The 24336-nt window shown below is 51.7% G+C and overlaps 9 protein-coding genes across 9 annotated transcripts; 6 read left to right on the top strand and 3 right to left on the bottom strand.

Moving 5' to 3' along the window:
• Positions 1 to 208: 208 nt before the first annotated feature.
• On the top strand, positions 209 to 1075 carry MRS44_018859 (uncharacterized protein; the record flags this gene model as incomplete). Its single annotated transcript, XM_065615363.1, has 1 exon — positions 209 to 1075. The coding sequence occupies one exon, from the start codon at positions 209 to 211 to the stop codon at positions 1073 to 1075; it is 867 nt and encodes a 288-aa protein (XP_065471435.1).
• Positions 1076 to 1829: 754 nt separating this feature from the next.
• MRS44_018858 (uncharacterized protein) lies at positions 1830 to 2708 on the bottom strand (the record flags this gene model as incomplete). The annotated part of the gene is made up of 1 exon (XM_065615362.1): positions 1830 to 2708. One exon carries the CDS (start codon positions 2706 to 2708, stop codon positions 1830 to 1832), a length of 879 nt encoding a protein of 292 aa, XP_065471434.1.
• A 731-nt stretch (positions 2709 to 3439) lies between these two features.
• Positions 3440 to 5899, top strand: MRS44_018857 (uncharacterized protein; the record flags this gene model as incomplete). The annotated part of the gene is made up of 1 exon (XM_065615361.1): positions 3440 to 5899. The coding sequence occupies one exon, from the start codon at positions 3440 to 3442 to the stop codon at positions 5897 to 5899; it is 2460 nt and encodes an 819-aa protein (XP_065471433.1).
• A 3103-nt stretch (positions 5900 to 9002) lies between these two features.
• MRS44_018856 (uncharacterized protein) lies at positions 9003 to 10745 on the top strand (the record flags this gene model as incomplete). Its single annotated transcript, XM_065615360.1, has 3 exons — positions 9003 to 9513; positions 9566 to 9906; positions 10044 to 10745. 3 exons carry the CDS (start codon positions 9003 to 9005, stop codon positions 10743 to 10745), a joined length of 1554 nt encoding a protein of 517 aa, XP_065471432.1.
• Positions 10746 to 11232: 487 nt separating this feature from the next.
• Positions 11233 to 12832, top strand: MRS44_018855 (uncharacterized protein; the record flags this gene model as incomplete). Its single annotated transcript, XM_065615359.1, has 3 exons — positions 11233 to 11569; positions 11645 to 12375; positions 12458 to 12832. 3 exons carry the CDS (start codon positions 11233 to 11235, stop codon positions 12830 to 12832), a joined length of 1443 nt encoding a protein of 480 aa, XP_065471431.1.
• Positions 12833 to 12969: 137 nt separating this feature from the next.
• On the bottom strand, positions 12970 to 14734 carry MRS44_018854 (uncharacterized protein; the record flags this gene model as incomplete). The annotated part of the gene is made up of 3 exons (XM_065615358.1): positions 12970 to 13620; positions 13821 to 14161; positions 14224 to 14734. The coding sequence occupies 3 exons, from the start codon at positions 14732 to 14734 to the stop codon at positions 12970 to 12972; spliced, it is 1503 nt and encodes a 500-aa protein (XP_065471430.1).
• A 330-nt stretch (positions 14735 to 15064) lies between these two features.
• On the top strand, positions 15065 to 18226 carry MRS44_018853 (uncharacterized protein; the record flags this gene model as incomplete). The annotated part of the gene is made up of 3 exons (XM_065615357.1): positions 15065 to 15765; positions 16164 to 17461; positions 17514 to 18226. The coding sequence occupies 3 exons, from the start codon at positions 15065 to 15067 to the stop codon at positions 18224 to 18226; spliced, it is 2712 nt and encodes a 903-aa protein (XP_065471429.1).
• A 1465-nt stretch (positions 18227 to 19691) lies between these two features.
• On the top strand, positions 19692 to 21896 carry MRS44_018852 (uncharacterized protein; the record flags this gene model as incomplete). Its single annotated transcript, XM_065615356.1, has 4 exons — positions 19692 to 20153; positions 20233 to 20319; positions 20385 to 20448; positions 20650 to 21896. The coding sequence occupies 4 exons, from the start codon at positions 19692 to 19694 to the stop codon at positions 21894 to 21896; spliced, it is 1860 nt and encodes a 619-aa protein (XP_065471428.1).
• Positions 21897 to 23242: 1346 nt separating this feature from the next.
• On the bottom strand, positions 23243 to 24262 carry MRS44_018851 (uncharacterized protein; the record flags this gene model as incomplete). Its single annotated transcript, XM_065615355.1, has 1 exon — positions 23243 to 24262. One exon carries the CDS (start codon positions 24260 to 24262, stop codon positions 23243 to 23245), a length of 1020 nt encoding a protein of 339 aa, XP_065471427.1.
• Between the last annotated feature and the right edge of the window lie 74 nt (positions 24263 to 24336).

Genomic DNA, 24336 nt, shown 5'->3' with positions numbered 1-24336 from the left:
CTGGTGTTTGCTCTCCTCGAATTAGGTTCATTTCTTAGCGACTCGGCGGGTAGGCTACCTCAGGCGCCAAAAATCCAGCCCAGTAATTAATGACCAGCACCCCTCCTTTCTTTCTTCTACTTTTATTTCTCGTTCAGTAGATGACCAACAACAACAAGTGCTTCCTTAGTCGCCAACAACGTCATTGTCACCCGGTACAAAATCCGCCATGTCTGAGCCAATATCATACGATGTCTTGTTCATAGACCGGTCTCAGAACTATCCTATTCCGCTGCCGACTCCAAATGACATAGACGGCTCTGAAATCTTACCCAGTAAACCTGGCGGCGCTCGCCTCGTGAGAATGCAGCAGAGATTTGTCATGAAGTTCGGTGTTGATGTTCAACCCGTCGAGGCCTATAACATGCTGTACGTCGCAAAATCTACGACGGTGCCAGTCCCTAAGGTCTACGCCATCTACCAACGTCGAGAGAAGCAGAGCATCGTCACATATATTGTCATGCAATATGTGAAGGGCACGACGCTCTTGAACTTGTGGGGTAGCCTCGACCAGGCTCGCAAAACCTCCATCGCCAAGACTCTTCGGGCATACTTCGATCAGCTTCGGCAGCTGAAGCACCCGGGCTTTTTCGGCAACATCAACGGCGGGCCGCCACTCGACGATATATTTTCGGCGACGCGGGGTACCAACGAGATCAAGACATCATTTGCAACCGAGGATGAACTGATAGACTGGATCATTCGAATATACTCCCTCGAAACCGGCGAGCGTATGGCCCACAAGGCTCGGTATTACCAACATGTCCTGCCAACTGTCCTTCGTGGCGATGGCACTCCCATCTTCACCCATAATGACCTTCAGAGAAAGAACATCATCATACAGGATAACGGAGTTCTAGTCATTATCGACTGGGAGTTTGCGTCCTGGTATCCCACCTACTGGGAATACTCGACGGCTACGTTTGCCAACGGTTGTTGGAACGACGATTGGCATGACTATCTACGCATAGTCTTGGATGAATATCCAAATCAGTCTCTTTGGTTGTCAAGTATGAAGCTTGAAATGTGGTCTTAAGATGCTCAGAGGCAGGCTTGCTACTCAATCAATTCAATTCAATTCTGGCCAAATTGCAGTTGATTGATGCGGCTCCGCGGAGGAGCAGGTTGATATTGATTACTATTGATCAATTTAGGGGTGGATTGACATTGATTGCAATTGATTGACAGATAACGTTCTCCACAAGCGAGTGTCCCAAAAATCCCTGAATCTCTCTTCTTTTCAATTGATCAATTGATTCTCAACCACCAAAGATGTCTCAATCAAATAGTGAGGCAAATATTCTTCTTGCACTTCGTGCTTTTCAAAATGACCCAAAATTACGCGTCCGACGCGCCGCATCAAACTATCAAGTCTGTCCTAAGAAGCTAGGTTGCCGGCAGAAAGGCATACAGTCTTAACGCGATACTATCCCTAAATCACGCAAGCCATCTGAGCTAGAGGAACAGATGTTGGAAATCCGAGGATCCCCCTTCCCTTTCGGAGTTAGACCAGCAATCTGAAAGTCCTTGATTTAGAGTTCAAAGTCCTAGATGGAATCATTTAGAGATATAAACCCGACAAGAACTCTCATCTCAAAAATTAACAATCAAGTTCAATTAAATACCTGCACTCAGCACCCCTGCGCAATATTTCCAACAGGCCGTCGGCGGCGGGAGGAAGACCCAGCAGCCTCGGCGGAGGCAGCAGAGGATTGATTCCCCGCCGACAACGGAGTAGAATGGTGGTTGCCGGGTACGTTGGCGTGGGCAATCGGCTGATACATGCCTCTCTAAGGTTGCGAAGGAGGAAGAGCCGACAGCTGTGCGTCTGCGTCCATGAGAGAGGATGACTGAACAGTAGACAGAGGTGAAGCAATAGCAGGTGCGTGAGCGTGGGCATGACCATGTCGCCAAGGACCTCTACGCTGGCTGACCTCTAGAGTGGAGGGAACGGTAGCAGGCGCTTCTGGTACAGACTCGAAGTCGAAGCACAGATGGGAGGCGGAGATTCTATCTACGCCTTCTTCAAAGCCGTGGGCGGGTTGAGGGCCACTAGTCACTGGCTGTGACGGAGCCGCCGGTGCTGGAGGTTGGTTGGCATACTGCCATGGAGCCGAACCCGGAGTTTGAGTTGAAGGAAGTGTAGATGGATCAGCCACGAACTGTGGCCCCCATAGTTCCTGGCTCTGAGCCTCGCCGATGCGCTTGGCCGTAATGTACTTTTTCGCATCTTCGACGGTCGCCATATCGTTCAAGATGAAACCGACTCTCCACTGGAAGAGGTTCTCATCTCTCCCGTTTTCGACTTTGAAGATGGCTTCCCACGCGATCGCATCCGAAAGAATTCCCTTGGCTTGCGCAGCCAAGCCGCCTGTATATGTCGTCAATAAGCTGTGGGCACCGAGGGTCGCACGGAAGTACATACGGAAAACAACATTATGAAGACGAGCTGTGTATTTGAAGTCCAAATCTATGTCGTCAATCAACTGGTGAAGCAGCGGACCTTTGGGAAGATTGTTTGGGTCGATGAATTCCATCGATGCACCTCTCAGCCGTTTCGACAGAGCCATCATCAGCTTCGCCTCGAGACCCGAGCAGAACTTGAGCGTCCAGGGCTGTCTGTTGGAATCTGCTTCGAGATAGGTGAAGAGGTTGACGCCAGCTATCATCTGGCAGTGAAGCTGGTTAGGCCTCGTCTTTCCACAAGTGCAAGGATGGACTTACCGTGCAGCCATTATGCACGCAATCTTGGCACATGGCGGGCACGAGGTTGACCCAGAGAGACTCAAGCGGGCAGGATAGGGACAGAAGAGGATGGGTAGAAGTTGAAATCAAAGATGATCAGCCTGCGAGGCAAGTGTATCCGGTGAAAAAGATTCGCAAGGCGGGAGATGAGTTAGATTTAATCGCAGCGTTCAAGCCTTTGAACCCAAGAAGAAAGGCATCAAAATTTCTTTAGGGCTTCCAAACAGGTCAAAAGCATATTAAAGGGGGTATGGTCTCGTTTGTGAGGCCGTTTGTCCAAGGGGTGACTCTGGAAAGCCTGTGTTCAAGCTTGCTGTTCTGCCATGCATGCATCCGACAATGTTAGTGGAGCTCCTGAGGGCCCGTCTAGGACGCTATAACGGCCTCCATTTTCTGTTTGCACAGTGTTGATCCAGTGTCGTCAATGTCAAACGAACGGGTGCATGTTGTATTGACAAAATGATGCATCAAGTTTGGTGATAAATTGCAGTCTCGGAGACGAAGGAAGTTCGCGGTGGCTGCGCTAGCACTCGGGTAACCCCTCGCAACGTAATCGGGATCCACTTTAATTAGGCCCAGCTTCAAAACACATGTTTGCGATGCAAATTTCCACCCTTCGAAATAGATCCTCACCGAGACATCAATCCCACGCATCATGGATGGATCAAGGAGTGTAGAAGAGCTGACGAGGCGCCTACGGGAAGCTGAGCAACGCGCCGAAGAAGCGGAGAGAGAACGACAAGAGGAGCGACAACGCGCCGAGAGGGAACAGCAACGCGCCGAGAGGGAACAGCAACGCGCCGAGGAAGCGGAGAGAGAACGACAAGAGGAGCGACAACGCGCCGAGAGGGAACAGCAACGCGCCGAGAGGGAACAGCAACGCGCTGAGCGGGAACAGCAACGCGCCGAAGCGTCAGAGGAACAAACACGACTCACGACACTTGACGAGTACATCGCAGCCTGCCATACCTCCGTTTTCTCCCGATTTGCTATCGAAACAGATCCAAATCTAACCTCGAGGGGTTCTATTACAAATCCGCGTGACAAGTGGTGTCCCAAAAATCTGAGGCCATGGTCCGACTTCCTTGATCAACAAAAGCTCATCTTCGGCACGCTCTACGATTCATTCCCTACCGACCGCCGCGTTTTCGAGAACCGAACTTTCCTGGCCGGCTTGGGAAACAGGATCTCTCAACGGCCGATAGCAGACGAGAAGACGCTCGAATATTTCCTGCATAATAGCGTGGAGGATCCGGTCAGAGCCATCATACAACAGCTCAAACTGGTGGAAGAGGTCAGAAGGGCCTTTCAGATCGGAGATGGTGTCATCTTTGAGAACCATCCCCATGCCCTCAGCGACGTCGCCGAGGAAGTCGTGGACAGGGAGACCCAGACCCCAGCGACACCACCGCGGACGCCGGACCATCGAAGAAACCTCAACCAGCTGCGACCGGACCAAATCTGCGTCTATCGATCCGACAATACCCTGTCTTCCCGGCGCACTATGGTTTACGTTTCCGAGTATAAGCCGCCTCACAAGTTGACCGCTCCGCATCTTCGTCTCGGTCTCCGCGCCATGGACATCCACAAGGAAGTTGTGAACCGAAAGACGATTCCAACTTCTGTAGACCCTGACGCGCGTTTCCAGTACCACGCAGAGAAGCTGACGGCATCTGCCATCACGCAGACATACCATTACATGATTGAAAGTGGACTTGAATATGGGCTTTTGACTACTGGCGAGACCATCGTGTTTCTCAAGATTGACTGGGACGAACCTGAGACGCTGTACTATCATCTAGCGGAGCCTGGTCCGGAGGTGTCAGCTCATCCGAACAACCTCCATATCTGCTCGGCTGTCGGTCAATATCTTGCCTTCACCCTCATGGCTCTCGGTTCGCCAGGAGAACGACGGGAGAATGGGCAGGAGGAACGCCAAAGAGCTATGGGGAACTTGAAGACATGGGCCGAGGACTTCGAATCGACATTACGCTCTATCCCAGAAAATGAACGATCGGCGTCATCGGACTACTCACCTGGTCATGAACCTACCACCTACAAGGGCGTCGATCGGACGCCACACTTGCCCCGCAGAAGGAAACGTCGAACCGCTAAGAGCCAGATTGGTGAGGGGTCGTTGAGGAAGGACGACAGGCGGGAACCATCTGATGACGAGTCGGCGCCCAAGCCACCGGACACACCTACGCCAACTGGACGAAACACAAGACAAGGAACTAGGCGGAGCCAGCGGCTGGCGCGACGGCCGCGCGGAGGAGGTAGCGAGCAAGGCCGGCAGTACTGTACGCAGAAATGCCTTCTTGGGATGGTCAGGGGAGGTTTTCTCGACCCAAAGTGCCCGAACGTGGCACTTCACTGCAAGAGCTGTGCTCCCGCCCGCGCACGTCATCCCGTCAATCATGAGGAATGGCTTCGCCTGCTCTGGAAGCAGCTGGAACAGTCTCTTGATGACGGGATCAGGCCATTGGGGGAGGGTGGTGCGCGGGGTGTGCTCTTCCAAGTGACCCTACTTGCGCATGGCTACACCTTTGTCAGCAAGGGCACGGTGCGGGCTTTCATCAAAGATCTCGAGCACGAGGCTGCTGTTTACGAGCGTCTCAAGCCTATCCAAGGCGTCTACGTGCCTGTCTTCCTGGGTGCCATTGACCTCCGATCGATGAACAAGATTTACTACTATGACCATCGGGTCTACGTGGTGCACATGACATTTTTGTCCTGGGGAGGGTGCAGCATCGACAAAGCACAGAAGGTTGGCGACATAAACAGGTCACTCGAAGACAAGGCCATTCGGTCCTTGAGAGCCATGCATCGAGAGGGGGTGATCCACGAAGATGTGCGGCTTGCGAACATGTTATTTAACTCTGAGACCAACGGGGTTATGGTGATCGACTTTGAACGGGCTTTGCTACTCGAGCCGCCTCGGCGTCCGTTGGCGCAGCTGGTGCCGAACAAGCGAGCGTGGAAGTCGGAGGCGATGGATGTCAAGAAGGTGACTGGTGATTCAAGCGAGCGAAGTCGGTCACATCGAAGCTTTTCAGAGGATATTTGGTTGGCAAAGACAGCGTTCTTAGAGCGGAATACTCACCGTGGAATATGAGTAGCGAGCGCTCCTTGTTAGCAAATCTGAGAACAGCCAAAACGCATCATTTTCAGTCTATCGGGTAATTACCATACCGTACAGTAACGTACTAATCAACTTTACCATCAATCACCCTTTGCATACATCTTCCTCTGGACTATTACATGCGAGTAATGCTTGCTCTTCTCACCTTCCTTGTCGACAATGATTGTTTTGCCCTACATTACATCAGACTTTCACGATCGATTTTCCTACGCCAGATGGTTTCGGTAATGCGATAAATCCATTATAACATTGCCGGATTGACCCGCAAAAGTGAACGCGCACTCCGCTTGTGTCTCGTACTGTTCTAGCGTATATCCTCACGATCCATCAGATGCCCGTACTTATTTATACGTTCTTCGCACCAGCATTCCGGACACTGGTATGAGGACGAGTGCTTTTTGCTCCATGAGTCGACAATCGAGTCGTGACCTACCAGAATTCCAGAAGCGGACTCCCTAGGGTAACGCTTTTCCACACCTTTCCAGTAGCTCTTCCGCTTGGGCCGATACCGATAACAATCGCAGCATGGCGCCAAAGATTTCTTGAAGCGACCGCGAGCGTCTAATGGCCGTACGACATGTAGAAGTGCGAGCATTGCAGAGCAATTCAGGCGAGAAGAACGATGCTTGGATGTGCAGGGGATCATTGTGACTGTCATCGAGGAAATATTAAGCAGCCGCTTGCACGTGAGTGCCAGGAAGAGTTGGTCGACCGAGCCGGCATGCATAAATATTTGAAGCAGCAGCTCATTCGGCAGCGCCAGGAGTCCTGATGACTGAGTTGCCTGTGGCTGTTCGAGAAGCTGCTTTACTCAGCAAAAAAGGTCAAACACTCTAAGACGCAGATGTAGCCTACTGTTTGTGGGATCTTGAATGCATTCCACTGGGTAGGAGCGTGCTCGCTCTCGCAATCCGCGAGGTCATAGGGCCACAGTCCGTACATTGTGAATGGCGAATACGGAGTACCGGTAGTTCCTGAGCGGGTTCTGGAAGATGTCGCTGCTGACGTGAGTCGTCCTGTTGGACCTGTTAGCCAGACGGAAGTAAATAAACAAATAGTTGATGAATAAACAAAGTAGCCTAGTTAACGTGGGCTATTTACCTAGTTATGCCTGAAAGTGTGGATAAAGATTTCGTTGCAGTTCATGTGGCTCCTCATCTCGGACTTCTGCCCCGCAAAATTGCCAACTGTTTTCGTTGGTAACCCAGGCAACTGTAGCTGAATGAATGAAGGAATGAATGAAATTTATTCCGTCCGGAAGGACTAACCCCATAGGGCCAAGACCACTGGGCTATTTACAGTTCTAAGCTTTTCTGCTCGCGTCTCCCAGAAGCCCTGCATTCTTCCTCATCCGCTGGTTGGTCTCGCCTTGCTTGACTCTACGTGATAGGCCTGCTTCAAGGCCAATTTCTCCAAGTGTTCAGCATCCTATCTTCAGCAGCTGAAGCATGGTCTGCCAGCTTGAGGCTGTTTGGTGTTAGTATCGCCAGGTTTGGCCGCTAAATGCTGTTGGTTAGTGTTGAGACCGTAGGACTGGGATGTAGATACTATGGAAGGAGCTGTGCTCCTCTCAGACACATGTAACTTAGACCTTTCAAGAACAACACATCATCTTCCACTCCCGCAATATTGTTTTATCAGTTAGTAAGTCATCCAACCTGGTTTGCATCAAGTCTCTTCGTGTCCATGGCGAACCTAATCGCTGCCCGCACCGTCTATAGGCTAAGTGCCCATTTGGGTCCATCCGATGCTGCCTTTCCGCCCAAAATCAAATCAACCACTAACTTGGTACTTGTTGAAGCACAACTTAGCAGCAATCCAAAGGCCATATGAATCGTGAGCGATGCAAGGTACATTTCTCACCACTAATCGAAAGTATAACAGCGCCCTATTCGCTCAACAAGACATACCATCGGCCTCTCCAGCCTTGCCCCTGGGTCCGTTACAGTTCTTCGCTCTCCTCCTCTCCATGGACTTGGGAAAATAGCCATTACCAACGGCTGCGCCGTGCGTTGAGCTAACCATTGACCGACAAGGAAGTTCAAGCCATTCTTTCGGTCGTCCTTTCAATCCGATTTTCCTTCTTCGTCACTTGATCGCATACTTTGCATTTTTTTTTGCTTCGTCCTGCCGCTCATACACGAGCTTCAATCCGCAGGTCTCTCCAATGCGGTACTCTTTGTTGCATTGTTGACGAAACCTACCCCACTTCCAATTGCCGCATGCCCAGACAACCTGGTCGAAGTAACACATCATGAAACTGGGTGAGGTAAATTGAACAGAAGAAGATTTTAGCCTGGAATGGGAGCCTTTTGAGCCTGGCTGCTGGGGCTCTTTGCTTATCTACTCAACCAAAAGCTATTGATTAAGTCTTTTCGAAATCTCATGGTGACTCCGTTCAGTGGGCGCGAAAGTCAATTTCGAACTCTTTAGCCGATCAACAGGGAATGCTGTTCCTGGCTGCCTGTCGTATGAGAAATCACACGCAGACCCGCCAATCACCAACGATGTCTTCGCCAACCGACGAGCAGGGGGACCAACAGAACGTAGCAGCAGGGTTCAAAGCCACTCCACGAAAATCCACATATGGATTCACATATGGATCCATATCAAATACACTCCATTCCATCAGACCCTCTTGTGGATTTACTACCACTCCATGCGAGCCGGGCCACATATGGAAATTGTGGAATGCAGTGGATATTCCATAATCTTAGGGAGGTTTACAAATACCACAGAACCCCTAGTTAATAGGTTGAGTCTGAAGTACCATGCAGTACCCACCTGCCGGTAATACCCACCTGCCGGTAAGCAAAAAAAATATTTCCCCATACAAAATGCCCAATTTCACTTACACAGTACTTTATCAAAAGGAAAGATTTTTTCATGAGAAAATGTCTGCTGCATTAAGAATTGTATGGAATTTAATATTCCAGCATTGTCTAGTTAATGACGCATGCGGCATGGTCGCACGGCACTAATGTAAAATGTCTCAAAATGCCTCCCTTATCACCCAGCCTCCCCAAAGCTTCATCCAGAATTTTCTCTTTCCCACCTTTCCTCAATCGCCTTAAACATGCCTCGATTATCTTATACGGAGGAGGATGTTATCCAGGCCGTACTGGATGTCACCGATAATGGCCTCTCCCAGAACCAGGCTGCCCAGAAGAATGGCGTCCCTCAAACCACTCTTTCTGACCGATTAAGAGGCCTACCGTCAAAATCAGAGGTCACTCAGCCTGCCCAGCTGCTATCCAAGTCGGAGGAGTCCAGGTTGGTCACCTGGATACTTCGACAAGAGGCCTTGGGCTACGCTCCTTCCCACAGTCAAGTCCGCGCCACCGTCGCTGCCCTCTTGAGACAGCAGGGCCGGGAAAGGCCTATCGGTGTGCACTGGCTAGCCAGATTCATTAAACGCCATCCCAATATCAAGACGAAGGTGGGGAAACGTCAGGAAGCTGCAAGGTTCAATTCCTTCACCCCAATGGCCGTCAATTGGTACTTTGATATCCGCGAGAGCGAATATGGCTGGATCAAACCGGAGAACACGGTTAATGTTGACGAGGGCGGGATCATGGCTGGATTTGGTGAGCATTGATTATTTTTGCTACGAAACTCTCTAATCCACTGAAAAAATAGGCTTGGATTCCTTGGTCATTGGCAGTAGCGACCCTCGGAGGAAGGCCTTCCTCAAGGGCTCGCAGTCCCGCACTTGGACTACCTTTATGGAAGCCGTCACCGCAGATGGCCGTCTTCTCAAGCCGGGGATTATCTTCAAAGGTAAAGAGCTCCAGCAACAGTGGTTTATCGACGAGCTCCGGGGGGTCGCCGACTGGTATTATATCACGTCCGACAATGGCTGGACGGACAACCATATCGCAGTCGAGTGGCTAAAGGAGGTCTATCTGCCTCAAACGCAACCGGCGGATGAGTCTGATGCAAGGCTCATCATATTAGATGGCCATAGGAGCCATGTATCTGTGAGTATCTACCTGTTCTAGATCAGAAATCCCTCTGACGGCGCTGACTGAGAATTCAGGATGAGTGGATGGCTACGTGCTTTTTGAACAACGTATATTGCTGTTACCTGCCTGCTCATTGCTCCCACGGCCTACAGCCACTTGACAATGGCCCATTCAATGCATCCAAGGCTGCCTATCGCAAAGAGCTCCAAAAACTGACCAGCCTGACCGATTCTGCGCCGGTGGACAAGGTCAACTTCATCAAGGCCTATGCCAAGGCCAGGGAAGTGGGTATGACGAAGAAAAATATCCTCTCAGGCTGGAGGGTGACTGGGAACTGGCCGATTTCACGGCGGAAAGCGCTCATACATCCTGAGATCCAGCCGGACAAGAAAGAAACGACGCCCGGGTCGGACAGCCACCGAGACGGGCAAGTCGACTCTGATAATACGCCAAAGACCAGCCGCCACATCCGAGATCTGGGGAAGAACAAGAGTCCGTCAACAAGAAGGCGCTATTCTGTGATATCGAGAGGGTTTGAAGCTCAAGAGTCAAAGATCGCCTCTCTAAGCACCAGAATAGCCAGTCTGGAGGAGGAAGTTAGCCGGTTGAGCAGAGGCAAGAAGAGGAAGGCGATACCGAATCCCAACAAAAGATTCATGACATTGGCGGAGGCTCTAGTGGCTGGTGAGACTATTTCCGGGGCAAACGAAGCAATTGAAGAAGCGGATGCTGTTGAGGATGTGATCGAGGTGGGAGGGATGGAAGAAGATGAGAGTTCAAATTCGGAGGGGGAAGAATTAGCTGTGGTACGCACACGCGCAGGGCGTGAGGTCAAAATACCGCGGAAATATTAAAATTTACTTGATTCTAAAACGAAATTCGAAACTAATTTCACGGGTTTTATTTTTGGTGAATTTTCCACATATGGTTGAAAAATTGCATTTTGTATGGGGAAATATTTTTTTTGCTTACCGGCAGGTGGGTATTACCGGCAGGTGGGTACTGCATGGTATATGCTAACTAATATGCCAGGTCTAAGACAACGCATGCCTGTCCCCTCAAGCACCTGGAATGCTGTTCAGCTGTTCCCGTGATGCTGCTCGCGACCGCAGCTGCCTGGCTGGCAGAATAAAGAGCTGCACGATCCCGTGCATTAGTGCATGGAGGACGCGTCCCTCAGATAATTCTCATCAATTCGCTGATGCTACTATATCTTCGACTATGTGGACTTTAATTGTCTGATAAAGCCACTGCGTCTGCCTACCTTGGCTCATTTTCGCCACATGGTGGCCTTTTTGGTCTGGCTGGCGTCAAATCTTCAGATGCAAATATCGGGTCACGATGGCCGACTATCAGCCCGATTCTCGGCCACCTACTCTCGAGCGCTCTCCGCAAGGGAAATCGACTGCGGCGATCCCAGAACGAACAGAAGAAGACGAACAACGGCTATTTCGCTTGTTCAAAGGATGGACTTTGTCCGAAAGAGATGGCCAAACGCGTCAATGGGTCTACCGGTTTGGATACGACATTCAGAATATCGCAACGAAGGAACGCCGCTGGGTCTGTTGTCTGTGTATCAAACGGAAGGATCCGAGGCCGAAGAATTACAACTACAAGGGCCTGCAGAACGCTGAGAGTCACTTGTTCAAGGATCACAACGGCATAGTCGATCCTTCAGGTAAAAGGTAGGCCCTGAAATCTACAGTTGCAACACCCGCCCGCTCAATGGCTACGCTACTGCGATTGAATCCAGAGGTCCCCCGCGATCAAGAAATAACGAACCTACTGATCAAGCGGTTTAATAAAGCCACGTTTCAACAGATGGTCGTCAACTGGATCGTCAACACAAATCGATCGTTCACCACCGCGAAGGACCCTGACCTGCGAGCAATCTTCGAATATCTCAACCCCTCTGTTTCCATTACGGAGGCTCACATATCCGATGTAACAGTGCGCGCGATCGCCGAAAGAGAGTTCAACGCGAATAAATTGGCTGTACGAGAGACGCTTCGAAAGAGCCCAGGCCAGATCCATATGCAGTTTGACGGATGGCGATCCGGGAACAGGCATGCTCTTTACGGCGTTACTTGTATATTCAGGAATCTCGACAACAGGCCCCAGAAGTGCGCTCTCGGCCTTCCGGAGCTACTAGACCGCCACACAGGCGAGAACATCGCTGAGCAGATACTCGACATCGTCCGGGAGTTCGACATTGGGGATAAGCTGGGCTACTTTACGCTGGACAACGCCTCGAATAACAAAACAACGATGGAAGAGCTGGGCCGTGAGCTAGGATTCGACTGGAAAAAGCGCTGGGTTCGCTGCATTGGCCACGTTGTCAATAGAGTGGTGAAACACATGCTATTTGGCCAAGATCCGGACGCGTTCGAGCAACAGATCTACGATGGCCAATTTACGGCGGCGAGGGAACATGAGCAATGGCGCAAAAAGGGCCCAGTGGGTAAATGGCATAACTTCGCCGTGGTAAGCCGATCTTGTTCTTATTTTTACTACATTTTGTTTCCTAACTCTCCTCTTTTCGGGCTTATTTTAACTGGATTTGCAGGAGGTTAACAGATCCGATATCTGGACCGACATCCTTAAAAAAGTCCAGCAGGTCGAATCCCAACTATCCGACGATCCAGCGATCCAAAATCATGGCCCTGTTGGCGTTGTATTAGATAACGCTACCCGTTGGCTTTCACAGCTGGCCATGATCGACCGGGATCTTGTTTTGCAGCCGTTTTACGACCCTTTTATCCAACGAGCGTTGAGTGAGTGGAACAAAGCGAACCTTACGAAAAGTGGCTCCGTTAGGAAGGGTGCCAGGATGCCGTTCTTTTTGAAGGAAGAGAACCGGATTTCAAGCAGCGACTGGCGTGTGCTCCAGGCGCTCCGCGATATCCTACTAGACTTTCAGCTACCATCCAGGACCACCTAATGGATAACCCCACCTAATGGATAACCAAAATTTCGCTCCGCCCACACAAAATCCAAATTTTGATGCGTGCACAAAACACCAGGTCGTCAATTAAAAAGCGAAGCCTTGGAGAGAGACTCTAGAAAATTGATCAATTTTTACTCTCTGCGTGGTTTTTTGACCTCCCGACCGCTCCGTGTGCGCTGGCAGTGCTTTGTTACGACCATAAAGTCGTCACTTTCGTCCTCTGACCTGACACCCACCTCGATCACCGACTCGACCTCCTCGTCCACATCCACCTCTATTTCTGCCTCTTTTGAGTCAGGAAGAGCTTCTCCAGCCGCCAGAGCCTCCGCCAGAGCCATGAATCGTCGGTTCGGGTTCGGTACCGCCTTTCTTTTCTTCCCTCGCCGCAGCTGGGACACCTGCTCCTCCAGCCCAGTAATCCGCGCATTCTGAACGGCCACCTTCATCTCTAAAGCTTCCAGCCCCTTCGCGATCTTACTGTACTTCTGCCTGGTTGGACGACTTCGGTGTTTGGCCAAATCTCTCACCTGGCGGCTCGTTTTCGGCGTATCATCTGAGTGCAACTGAGGAGGGCTCGGCGTCTTGAACTGTTCCGGCACCTTTTCTTTGTCCGGTTGAATTTCCGGGTGTGTTAGAGCTTTGCGACGATTTATTGGCCAATTTCCAGTAAGTCTCCAGCCGGATAAGATAATCTCCTTCCTCATGCCCGCCTCTCTGGCTTTCGTATATGCCCGAATAAAGTTGACTTTGTCAACCGGCGCAGAATCGATCAAACTAGCCAGCTTTTGGAGTTCTTTCCGATACGCACCTTTGATGACATTAAAAACTCCATTATCCAGCGGTTGCAAACCATGGGAGCAGTGCGCGGGGAGGTAACAGCAGTAGACATTGTTCAGAAAGCACGTCGCCATCTACTCATCCTGGCTGCTCGTCAACGACCCTATAGCCGATATTGTGCGGCAAAAACACCCAAAAGACTCACCTTTGCATGGCTTCCGTGACCGTCAAGGATAATAAGTCTCGCATCTGATGCATCACGAGGCTCTGTTTGAGGTAGATAGACGTCTTTCAGCCACTCGAGAGCTATGTGGTTGTCGGTCCAGCCGTTGGGCGATGTGATGTAGTGCCAGTCGGCTATCAATTTGAACTCGTCCAGAAACCACTGTTTCTGTAGCTCCTTTCCTTTAAAGATAATCCCGGGTTTTAAAGCGCGGCCAGTTGCGGTGACGGCCTCGATAAATGAGGTCCACTTGCGCGACTGGGAGCCCTTCAACATCGCCTTCTTCTTCGGGTCAGAGCTCCCGATTACGAGGCTATCCAAGCCTGGTTGGCAGCCAATTAGCTATGGCCTATACAAACCCGTTGGGGACTTGTAGACAACGTACCGAAACCCGCCATTATGCCACCCTCGTCAACATTAACTGTGTTCTCAGGCTTGATCCAGCCGTACTCGGTCTCCCGAATATCAAAGTACCAATTGACCGCTTTTGGTGTAAATCCGTCAAATCTGGCGGCTTCCTGACGTTTTCCCAGCTTGGTAGATAGTTGTAGGTGACGTTTGACGAACCTCGTGGTCCAGTGCTTGCCCAGAGGCTTGTTATCGCCTTGTTGTTTGAGGATGGCCTCGACACAGGCGCGGAGCTGGCTGTGCGAGGGAGCATAGCCCAGAGACTCTTGTCGCAGCACCCAACGAACGAGGGTCTTCTCCTGGCTCTTGGAAATACGCTGTTGGGCCTGGATACGTTCATTCCTGCTCGCTTGACCGGAAAGTCGTCCAGAAAGGGTCGACTGAGGCACTCCACGTTTCTGAGCCGCCTCATTCTGTGAGAGGCCTCTATCAGTGGTATCTAATATGGCCTCAGCTACGTCGTCTTCGGTATAATTACGACGAACCATTGCGGAGGGAGTTCCGTCGAGTAAATTAGGTGAAAACTCGGCTTGAGTGGATGGAGTCGCCTAGGGTACATGAGGTGAAATGCAAAAAAATTCAAAGGGCTAGAGAACCAGGCCACGAGGCGGAATGGGGAAAATTTAAGCCGATATGAAAATTATACGAAAAAAGCAATATAGTACAGGTCTTAGTTTGCAAGTACCTTCATTCCTGGCTGAATACGGTGCAACTGAAAATTTGGATTTTGTATGGGAGGAGCAAAAATTTGGTTATCCATTAGGTGGGGTTATCCATTAGGTGGTCCTGGATGGTAGTAGTCAAAGCCTTGGAGGGTGATGGACAGGGGAAACACCAAAAGCAAGCTCAAGAAGATGAGGTTGAGCCTCCATTATCCGGTAAGCCCTGGCTGGATTGAATTAGTCTGTAAATTGGCATGGGCCGCATGGCTAACCAAGACACGGCTTGAAGGTACAAGCTGGGATCTTCTTCACGCGTACGAATATCTTCTCGAGTCCCTCGAATCCGCCAAAAAGATAGCCGTTGGCCTCCCTGACTCCGGGCATCTCGCCGTTAATATTAACCTAGGCTGGATAAAGCTGGATGAGTATTATCAATACCTCAACGATAGCCCTGTGATTTACGGCGCGGCGGCTCTCCATCCTGCTTACCGCTGGGCATTATTCGACGATCTGTGGGGCGATGATGCTAAGCGGTGCACGTGGATTGTCAAAGCCAAGGCAATTATTCAGGATCTGTGGGAATGCGAATACAAGAGCCTATTTTCTGAGGATCAAGACTCTGATTTACCTGCAAGTAAACGTCTTAAATCCTCGAGGAATAAATTTACAGCCTGGCGTAATAGCAAACGAGGGCTAACTCTTCAGAATCAGGCTGTTGACGAGTCTCCCGGGACATCTCCTTCGTCACCGTATAGTGGGTTGGATCTCGATGAGTACGATCAGTGGCAACGCAATATCGACGATTCTGACGCCCTCGTTACTGATCCATACGAGTACTGGCACACTAGGCGGCTCAGGTACCCCAAATTGAGTAGGATGGCCCTGGATTTACTGACTGTGGCCCCTATGTCAGCAGAGTGTGAGAGGTTATTTTCAGTGGCCGGGCAGATGGTTATGAGGCTTAGGAATCGGCTAGATGCTTCAACTATCGGCCTGTGCCAGACTTTACGCAGTTGGCTACGTGCAGGATTGATCGGGCAGTTGGATCAGATACTGGCAGAATCTTCGAGGGAATGATGGCGATATGTCAGGGGCTGAGTTATGCAACAGATTTATTCCCTTGCTCGTTATGTGGAAATCCTTTCCACATTGTGGATTCACATCCATAATGGATACATATCCATCCATACCACCGTCGTGATCTTAGTCATCATCCACATCAATTCCATATCCTCAGATGTGTAGTGGAGTGTAGTGGCTTTGAACCCTGGTGTCACCAGACAAAGGCTGGCATCACCCACATGTACGATGCTGCGTCTACGAGCCAAGCCAACAGCCACATGGAAGATGTCCACCGCATCAATAGAGGCGGCGAAATGTCACCCCGGAGGAAGAAACAGCGCACTCTCTTCGACATGGTTGGCCTGGACGCTCGCCAAGGGAAGGATCAAGCTGTAATGAACGCCTTGATGGCCTCCTTCGACCCTCTGCACTTTCAGCGGTTGCTTATTCGCTGGGTGGCCTGCGACAACGTCCCATTTCACAAGCTTGAAAGCCCTTATTTCCGGGAGCTTATGGAATACGCAAACGGCGCCATTATTGAGTCAGGAAGTCTCCCGACCCATAACACAATGCGCGAGTGGATTGTACGGACTTTCAATCGTCACAAAGGCGTTGTAACTGAGCTTCTCGGCCGCTCACTTAGCCGCGTTAATGTCTCCTTTGACGTGTGGACGTCCCGCAAGTTCACGTCTCTACTCGGGCTCACCGTACACTTTGTTGACGACGAAGGGAAGTTTCGCACGTTTCTGCTCGGCTTGCCGCAGATCGAGGGCCGTCATAGTGGTGAAAACCTTGCAGGTCGAGTTAGTGAAATCATCCACGACTATGGCTTCGAAGATCGCGTCGGATATTTTGTCACAGACAACGCAGAAAGCAACGACACATGTCTTGACGAGCTCGCTACTGAGCTTGGCTTCAATAAGCAGCACCGCCGGCTTCGGTGCTGCGGGCATATCATTAATCTCGTCGCCCGATCCATCCTGTTTGGGACAGATGCCGACGCCTTTGAAGAGGACTGCCAAGCCAACAAGGAACTCCAAGACGAAATGAGGCTGTGGAGGGCGAAAGGACCCGTTGGCAAGCTGCATAACATTGTTCATTGGGTGCAGCGATCTGGTCAGCGCATCGATAAGCTGCACAAGCTCCAGAGTATTGAGAACACAGCTTTAGGTCTAGAAGATAGACCAACCTACGATGTGGTCATGGATAACGCAACCCGCTGGAACTCGTCCGAGGCGATGATGGAGCGAGGCTATCATCTTCGGAATCCTCTTGATTCCCTGGTCCAGGCGGAGGTCACGGAGTGGGACCAGTACGTTGCCACGAGGACTGGGGGTGGGACAAGGCTGATGCCGAAGAGGAGCCGGAAGAAGCCTGCAATTGTTGACGATAAGATGTCGAGTGAGGATTGGGCAGTGATTGCAGAGTATCTGGCCATACTGAAGCCGCTAAAAATAGCCACGAAGCGTCTAGAGGGGAGACCCGAAGATGGTATGGTAAGCCGACTCTAGCATATATTTACACTCCTGCTCACAGGTTATAGGGAAATATGGGGCGATCTGGGAAGTTCTACTAACTATGGAGTGGCTTCTGCAGCATTTGGAAGACTCAAAGCTACAACACGAACACGATGAAGAGCCCTACCTACGGATTGGATGTAACCTCGGCTGGATGAAATTGGATAAGTACTACACCCTCACTGAAGATAGCCCGGTTTATCTGGCCGCCCTTGTCCTCCATCCTGCTTTCCGTTGGCCCACCGTCGAGTCCCAATGGGCCGATCGTCCTGATTGGTTAGAGAGAGGAAAGGCTGCGGTACGGGAGCTGTGGGAAGAGTATCGAAAATTGCCCGTCGAGCAGGATACGATACCGGAACAGCCGACTGCTGCGAGAAAAACAACAGACCTGGATGATTTTATGGCGTCAGTCAGGAAGCTCAACACTCGGCGTGCGCCCTCGGCACCACCTACACGAGATGAGTACGCCGAGTGGTTGTCCACTTCCGACCCTGGCGATTGCTCGGTGGATAATCCGATTCAATACTGGCTTCTCCGACGACGGCAGTATCCGCGCTTGTCACGAATGGCAATTGACCTGTTTTCAGTTCCCGCGATGTCTTCTGAGCCAGAACGGATATTCAGTCTTGCAGGGCAGATGGTCACGCCTCCGAGAAGACGGCTGCAAGCAGATATTGTCGGAGCAGCGCGGTGCATCTCATCGTGGGAGAAGAGTGGGGCCATTGAGATATCCAAATAAATACAAATAAATCCAAATGTGCCCAAATCAATTCAAATCAAATTCAAATCGAGTCGTCTGTATCCAAATCAAATCCAACGAGGGTCAATTTGATTTGAATTTATTTATTGACAAGCCTGCATGCGCATGCCGCACCCCAACGACGCACCACTCTTGCAAGCTGCCTCACCTTACATACGTCGATCGAATCAAAAATCGTGTCGCAGAGACAGGGCATCGTCAGCGAGAGATCGTCATCGCTCACCCTCAGTCCCCCTCCTTGCCCCCCAAATCTTGCAATCTTCCGCCAATCGCCGTCGTCGGAGGCAATTTGAGCATTTTGACTGGCCCTCGTGCTGTTGACTCCTGGATGTTCATCTGGAGTGGAGCCCCTCAATTACTACGCACCACAAGGACCTGACATAAAAGTTAGACCACCCTTAGTGTAAGACTTCCAATAAGGTGCCCACTTTATTTAGTAGAGCTTTTACGTTACCAACCCCCCTTTCCCCCAAAGGTTTAGGTCCAGTTGCCAATCACTCCAGTCAAGAGTAAGGATTGTCCTGTGCATTGGGCGTGCGTCCTGCATTGCTGTGCCCTGTTGCTTGAAAGGCTCCCCTTCTTGTACCACCCTGGTCGCCTTCCATCATCTCCATCATCGTGCCTACAATCATCACCTCTTGGCCTTCTCTCCCTCCCACAAGCACAAGCCTCTTCCCCTAGTCTCGTTAGCCTCCGCCTCTGTACCACCCACCCTTTGCCTCATATCCCGTCATTAATCCTCTCGTCGGCCGTGCTAGCCGCCGCCTCTTTGTCTGAGCTTGAAGCTCCCGGAGCTTGACAGACGCCGGGTTGCATTGGCACTCATAAACTCCCGGGATATTCTCCTAGCGCACCACTGTCTTGCTTTCTTTTTCCTCCATCACCATCAACGTCCGAGCACCTCGACGTTCCCAAGCATCACAATCGTCTCGGGTGTCCTTTTCCACCTTGCCGCAATTCGCCGCCTTTTCGCCGCAAGACCCTCGCAATCAGAACGTGGGCGTTATCTGTTGGTGCTGCTGGGTACTCTTCCCGGTAGCTCCCACGCTCTCAGAGCTCCAAGCCCGTGCTCTATCGCTAGGCCATACGCTAGGCCATCGCACCCGCTGGCCACCCGCTGTCAATCGTCTCCGTTCTCTGTTCTAAAATCCCTAGCCCCTGTTGTCACCCCTGTCTCAATCCTTGCAGTGACCCCGGTGCCCCATCAAGGATTGAACGCGGCCAGCACCTAGAGCACGATAGCACCAGGCCTGGGCCTTTGAATAGAGCATTGAGTGTTCGACAAGTGGCCCGTCCGCCAACATCTGCGACTCTCAGCACCTAAAATCACACCTACTCCTCACTCTTCCTCTTCCTCCCCCCTCGAGATCTGCCTTAATTTCGCTCTCCTCTCCACCCTCTCTTTCTCTTCTCCTCCTCCTCCCCATTCACGAATTCACGAGGCATGTTCCAGCCTCAGCCCACACCCTTAACCCCCTTGCCTCGCGTCTTATGGTCTAGCTTCCGAACTGGACTTTGCTTTTCCCGTGTCAGCTGGAGGCGGAGGCGCTGGAATCGTCTACGGCTCACCACCGCCGCCGCCGCAATCTCAGTCGCATTTGCTTCAGCAAATTCCCCGGCAGCAGCTCTCGTCCTCGACTTCCCCCTCCGCGTCATCGCCCTTTTCCTCTGCACAAGCTTCGACTTCGAATTCCTCTCCCCGCCGACCGTCGGAACTCGAGACAATCGCCCACTGCGCCATCAGCATCAGCACCAGCAGCTTCAACATCGTCATCAGCGACAGCCGCCGCATCAGCCGCAACAACAACCCTACTCTGCCCCGCCCGCTTTTGTCGTTCCTAAGATGGAGGACCAGGACCAGCATGACATGGCCGCGCAGAAAGTCGCTGCCAAGGATTATCAGCCTGTTCTCGAGGCAAGTCGCATTTCCTGGAGCTCCATCCCAACTCCGGCGCCTCTTTCGTTGCTAACCTTTGGTTTCGCAGGGGCTCAAGGTTGGAAATAAGGTGCCGAGCGATGCCATCACCCACGAGTACGCTAAAGCCGATCCAGTCTACGTCGAGAAGACAACTGTACGTTCAATCCCTGTAGCACTTCTCTCCCGATCGCTCTCGATACTAACATCGTATAACTACAGGCTCTTCCCCAGACATACTCCTACTATCGCCCCATCCAAGGTGATGGTAACTGTGGCTGGCGAGGTAAGTCAAACTCCCCGTTTCCTGCTTTCCTGTCCCACGGCTCGCGGCCGGCCCAAACCATGTTTGACACATGCGCAGTCCTTGCACGTCGCCTCCGCTTCTTCAACGGGTGCACATTGCTTTGCCTGCCGTTACTGTTTTGTGTCTCGGCACCATAAGTGACATGTCGAATTTGCGCTAACGGTCTCATCTCACCTTTAGCAATTGGATTCAGCTACTTCGAGAAACTCATAGAGTCAGGCGATCAAGCCAAGGTCGAGGGCGAGGTTGCCCGACTCCTTAGCATGAGCCAGATGCTGGCCAGTGTTGGAGGCTACTCCTACTTTGAGGACTGGGCTGATGAAATGATTGGGCTCCTGCGCGAAGTCGCTCAGAATATCAACAACCCCCCGCTGGCACACATGTTAGTTCAAGAGAGGTGGAACGACCCCAACGCTGCGGGTGGCATCATTTACTACCTCCGCCTGCTTGCTGCTACATACCTCAAGGCCAATGCCACCACATACGATGCCTTCGTTGAAGGCGGTATCGGCATCCAAGCCTACTGCAGTCAGGCCATCGAGCTGCTCGATCGCGAGATTGAGCATCTCGGCATTATCGCTCTCGTCAACGTCCTTCTCAAGCCCGTCAACTTTGTCCTTGAGATTGCCTACCTCGATCGCAGCCCGGGCACACAAGTCAGCCGGTACCGATTCCCTGACGAGGCCAACGGCCAAGATCTTGCCAATCTGGGTCCCCGACCCGACCACTATGACATCCTGTACCGAACGCCTGCAGTCCCTGCTCCTGCTGCACTCATCTCGATGCAGGTGAACCGTGTCAGCGGCTTTTCCCACAGCCCCGACATCACGCCTAGTCAAACGGGTCTCGGTCAGTATTCGACCATTAACTTTGATGCCTTAGCTATGATTCCCGGGTTCAACGCCAATCCCGCGATGGGAGGACTCGCGCCTCTGGCGCCTCCTCCGCCAACCAGCTCAGCCCCCGAAGCCTTCGAGCCCGTGCAACTGAGCCCGTGGATGTCGTCATTCCCGGAAGCATTGCCAGCCTCGACACCGCAAGCAGCGCCGCCGCAGCCACCTCCGATTATGGCATCTCAGCCTCCGACGCCGCCGGCTTCGTTGCCGGGCACTTCAACAATGGGCCCTAGTCCCCCAATGGTTGTGACGTCTGGACTGGGTTCCCAGACCTCCCTAATGCCGCCGCCAATGCGCACAACTCCGGGCTATCACATTCGATTCAGCCCGGTTCAACTCGAGTACGAAGAAAGCAAGAATAATTTCCCTGAGCCAACATTCCAGGTGACAACCAATACCTTCAAGAACAGCGTGTGGAATCGAGCCCACTATGGAAACCCAGACTTTCACCCCGAGGAATGGAGTCCTGATGACGAGCATACGGATGGTAGGGTTGGAGGCAAGCGGAAGCCGAAGAAGGAGTCGTCCTAGCACGAGGATACAGGCGACAGCATGAAGCACATCGCAACTAAACATGGGAAGCGCAAAACCGCGTCGCTTTCACCAAAACTCGACGCCACGCAGTAACACGATTTATGAACAATGTGCTATGAGAGGAACGGGTTGGGTCACGAGTCTAGTGGAATTGGTGGCCAATTCGAATTACAGATCGTCTAAGGAAGCAGAAATTTGAGGATGAGGAGGCTCCTTTGTTATACCCCCGGAAGTTTGGAGGGGCTGGGAAAACTGGATCATTCACGGGGCGGTTGGGCAGGCTAGCGATGCTTAGCGAAAAATCCTTGTTTTCTTTCTGCATGGGTCAACGGACCGGGCAAGATGGAGGCAGCGAGTTCCTTTTGTATGCATGCTCATCGTGTTGAAAGAGTGTATAGAGGGATGCTGGACCGGATCGATACTCGTCTTTGATGGAGTAGGGGTTTCTAATGGATACCACGCGACTTTACGATGAATATGCAAGAGGAGGGAATTTTTAGGAATTGGATTTGACGGGTCACTACTGGGGAAATGGCTAGGAATTCGCATTGGGTTATGGTATGGGTGGTGATTGTAGGCTCTGTTGAGCCAGGGCTTCAACACGCGCAACACACAAAAGGGCATTCATTCGAAGGGACATCGATGTCCCTGGCAATGTTTTAGGACTTTGATCCTCTGGGTCGGTACTCGTGGAAGCTGTTTTTTTTTTTTTTTTTTTTTCTGGTTAACGTACATGATAAGCGAGTCAGCCTCACGGGCGAATCAGGGAAGGAGCGATGGGAACGAGGGAGCAACGCTCCTCGCGCTCCCAGTAAAACCTTAACCTTAAAATGGTCGAACAGGTCGAACGAGAGCGCGTTCGACCACGATCGACCAAGCAAACCAGAATAGTATATATAGCTTCACTCATTCCCACTTCCTTATGTCTAGAGAACCCTCTAGCTTTCAATACAACTTGATTACTCAAGAATACTTCTTGATATTATCAGACGTGATTCGCCACCCTACGCTCAGTACGTTACGCCCCGTTACAACTGCCAACATAAACCAATTCGGTTACGGTTTACTACGTTGGGAACCTCGACCGTCACAGCTTATCATGTACGTTACCGCATATCCTAAATTTATCGTAAACAACAAAGATAGACCGCTGCTGGGCTGCAGAGACAGTATGATAAATATAGGACTACAGCATATGGAGAAAGCAAGAGGTACCGAAACACCAAAACTGAATTTAAGGGTAGAACTAGATAAATGCTACTGGCTCTGTTCCCGCGTTTTGGTCCGGAAGGATACATGGCAGATACGTAGACCAAGAACCGAGTGTGCTAGGGCCGATCCTATCACTCGCTCTCAAAGCCTACCAGCTCGTTCGATGCCTTCCAAAGCTTGCTTGCAGACTCCTCGTCGTAAATCCACGGGGCATATCCAACCTCGTTATTCAACCAGTCTCCCGTAGTATCCGCCGGTCCCTCGTCGACGAGGTTGCTGAGGTACTTGCCGCCTCGACCTTCCCATTCCCTACTCAGCCCAGCATAAACAGCCGCGGCCGCTCCCTGGGGTTCGCTCATTATGGTCTTGTGCCTTGTTTCATCCTTCAACATCCCCTCTACTATCTCCTGGCTGAGATACTGAGAGAGATTGGTGGCGACAATACCCGGGTGCACAGCGAGGGCGTGCAGTCCCTTGGACCCGTACCGTCTTTCGATCTCGTTGGCGAGATAGATAGTGGCCGTCTTGGATTGGCCATATGACGCCCAGGGGTCGTAAGGGTCCTTTTGGAAGTTGAAGTCATGGAAGCGGACCTTGCCGTAACGATGGCCGGCGGAGGCCACAACAACTACCCGCGATTGGAACTCAGGCGTGGAGGCTGCGAGCAGATCGGGCTTTAACAGTTGGAAGAGGAGGAAGTGGCCCAAGTGGTTCGTGCCAAACTGTGTCTCGAAGCCATCCTCGGTCCTCCCTTCGGGCGTGGCCATAACGCCCGCGTTGAGGATGAGCAGATTAAGCTTGTCGCTCTTCTCGTGGAAGGCCTTGGCAGCTGCTCGCACCGAGGCGAGGGAATCCAGCCGCAGCTCTATGCCGTGGACGGGCGCATCAGATTTGGGGCCGGGTCCGTTCTTGACTTTGTCGACGGCCTGCTGGGCCTTGACGGCGTCTCTGGCAGTGAGGTAGAGAGTGGCACCGGCGGCGTGGAGAGCTCGCGCTGTTTCGACACCGATACCAGAGTTTGCGCCCGTCACAAGGGCAACCTTGCCGGTGAGCTTGCCGATGAGGCCTTCGTCCTCAACGACCTGAAGAGCCGTGGGCCGCGCATCTCCAGGACCCTGGGGGTTAGCGTGGGAGGCGGTGTATCTAGACATTGCGATGGATTTCTTATGGAGTCTGGCTTGTGCAGTAAGAGGATGGGATGGTGTTGTTGTGGTGGGTTGATGAT

This window comes from Fusarium solani (assembly GCF_023522795.1).
Source record: "Fusarium solani strain SB1 chromosome Unknown bctg00000017, whole genome shotgun sequence".
NCBI lineage: Eukaryota > Fungi > Ascomycota > Sordariomycetes > Hypocreales > Nectriaceae > Fusarium > Fusarium solani.
This window is presented reverse-complemented; position numbering and strand designations above follow the sequence as displayed.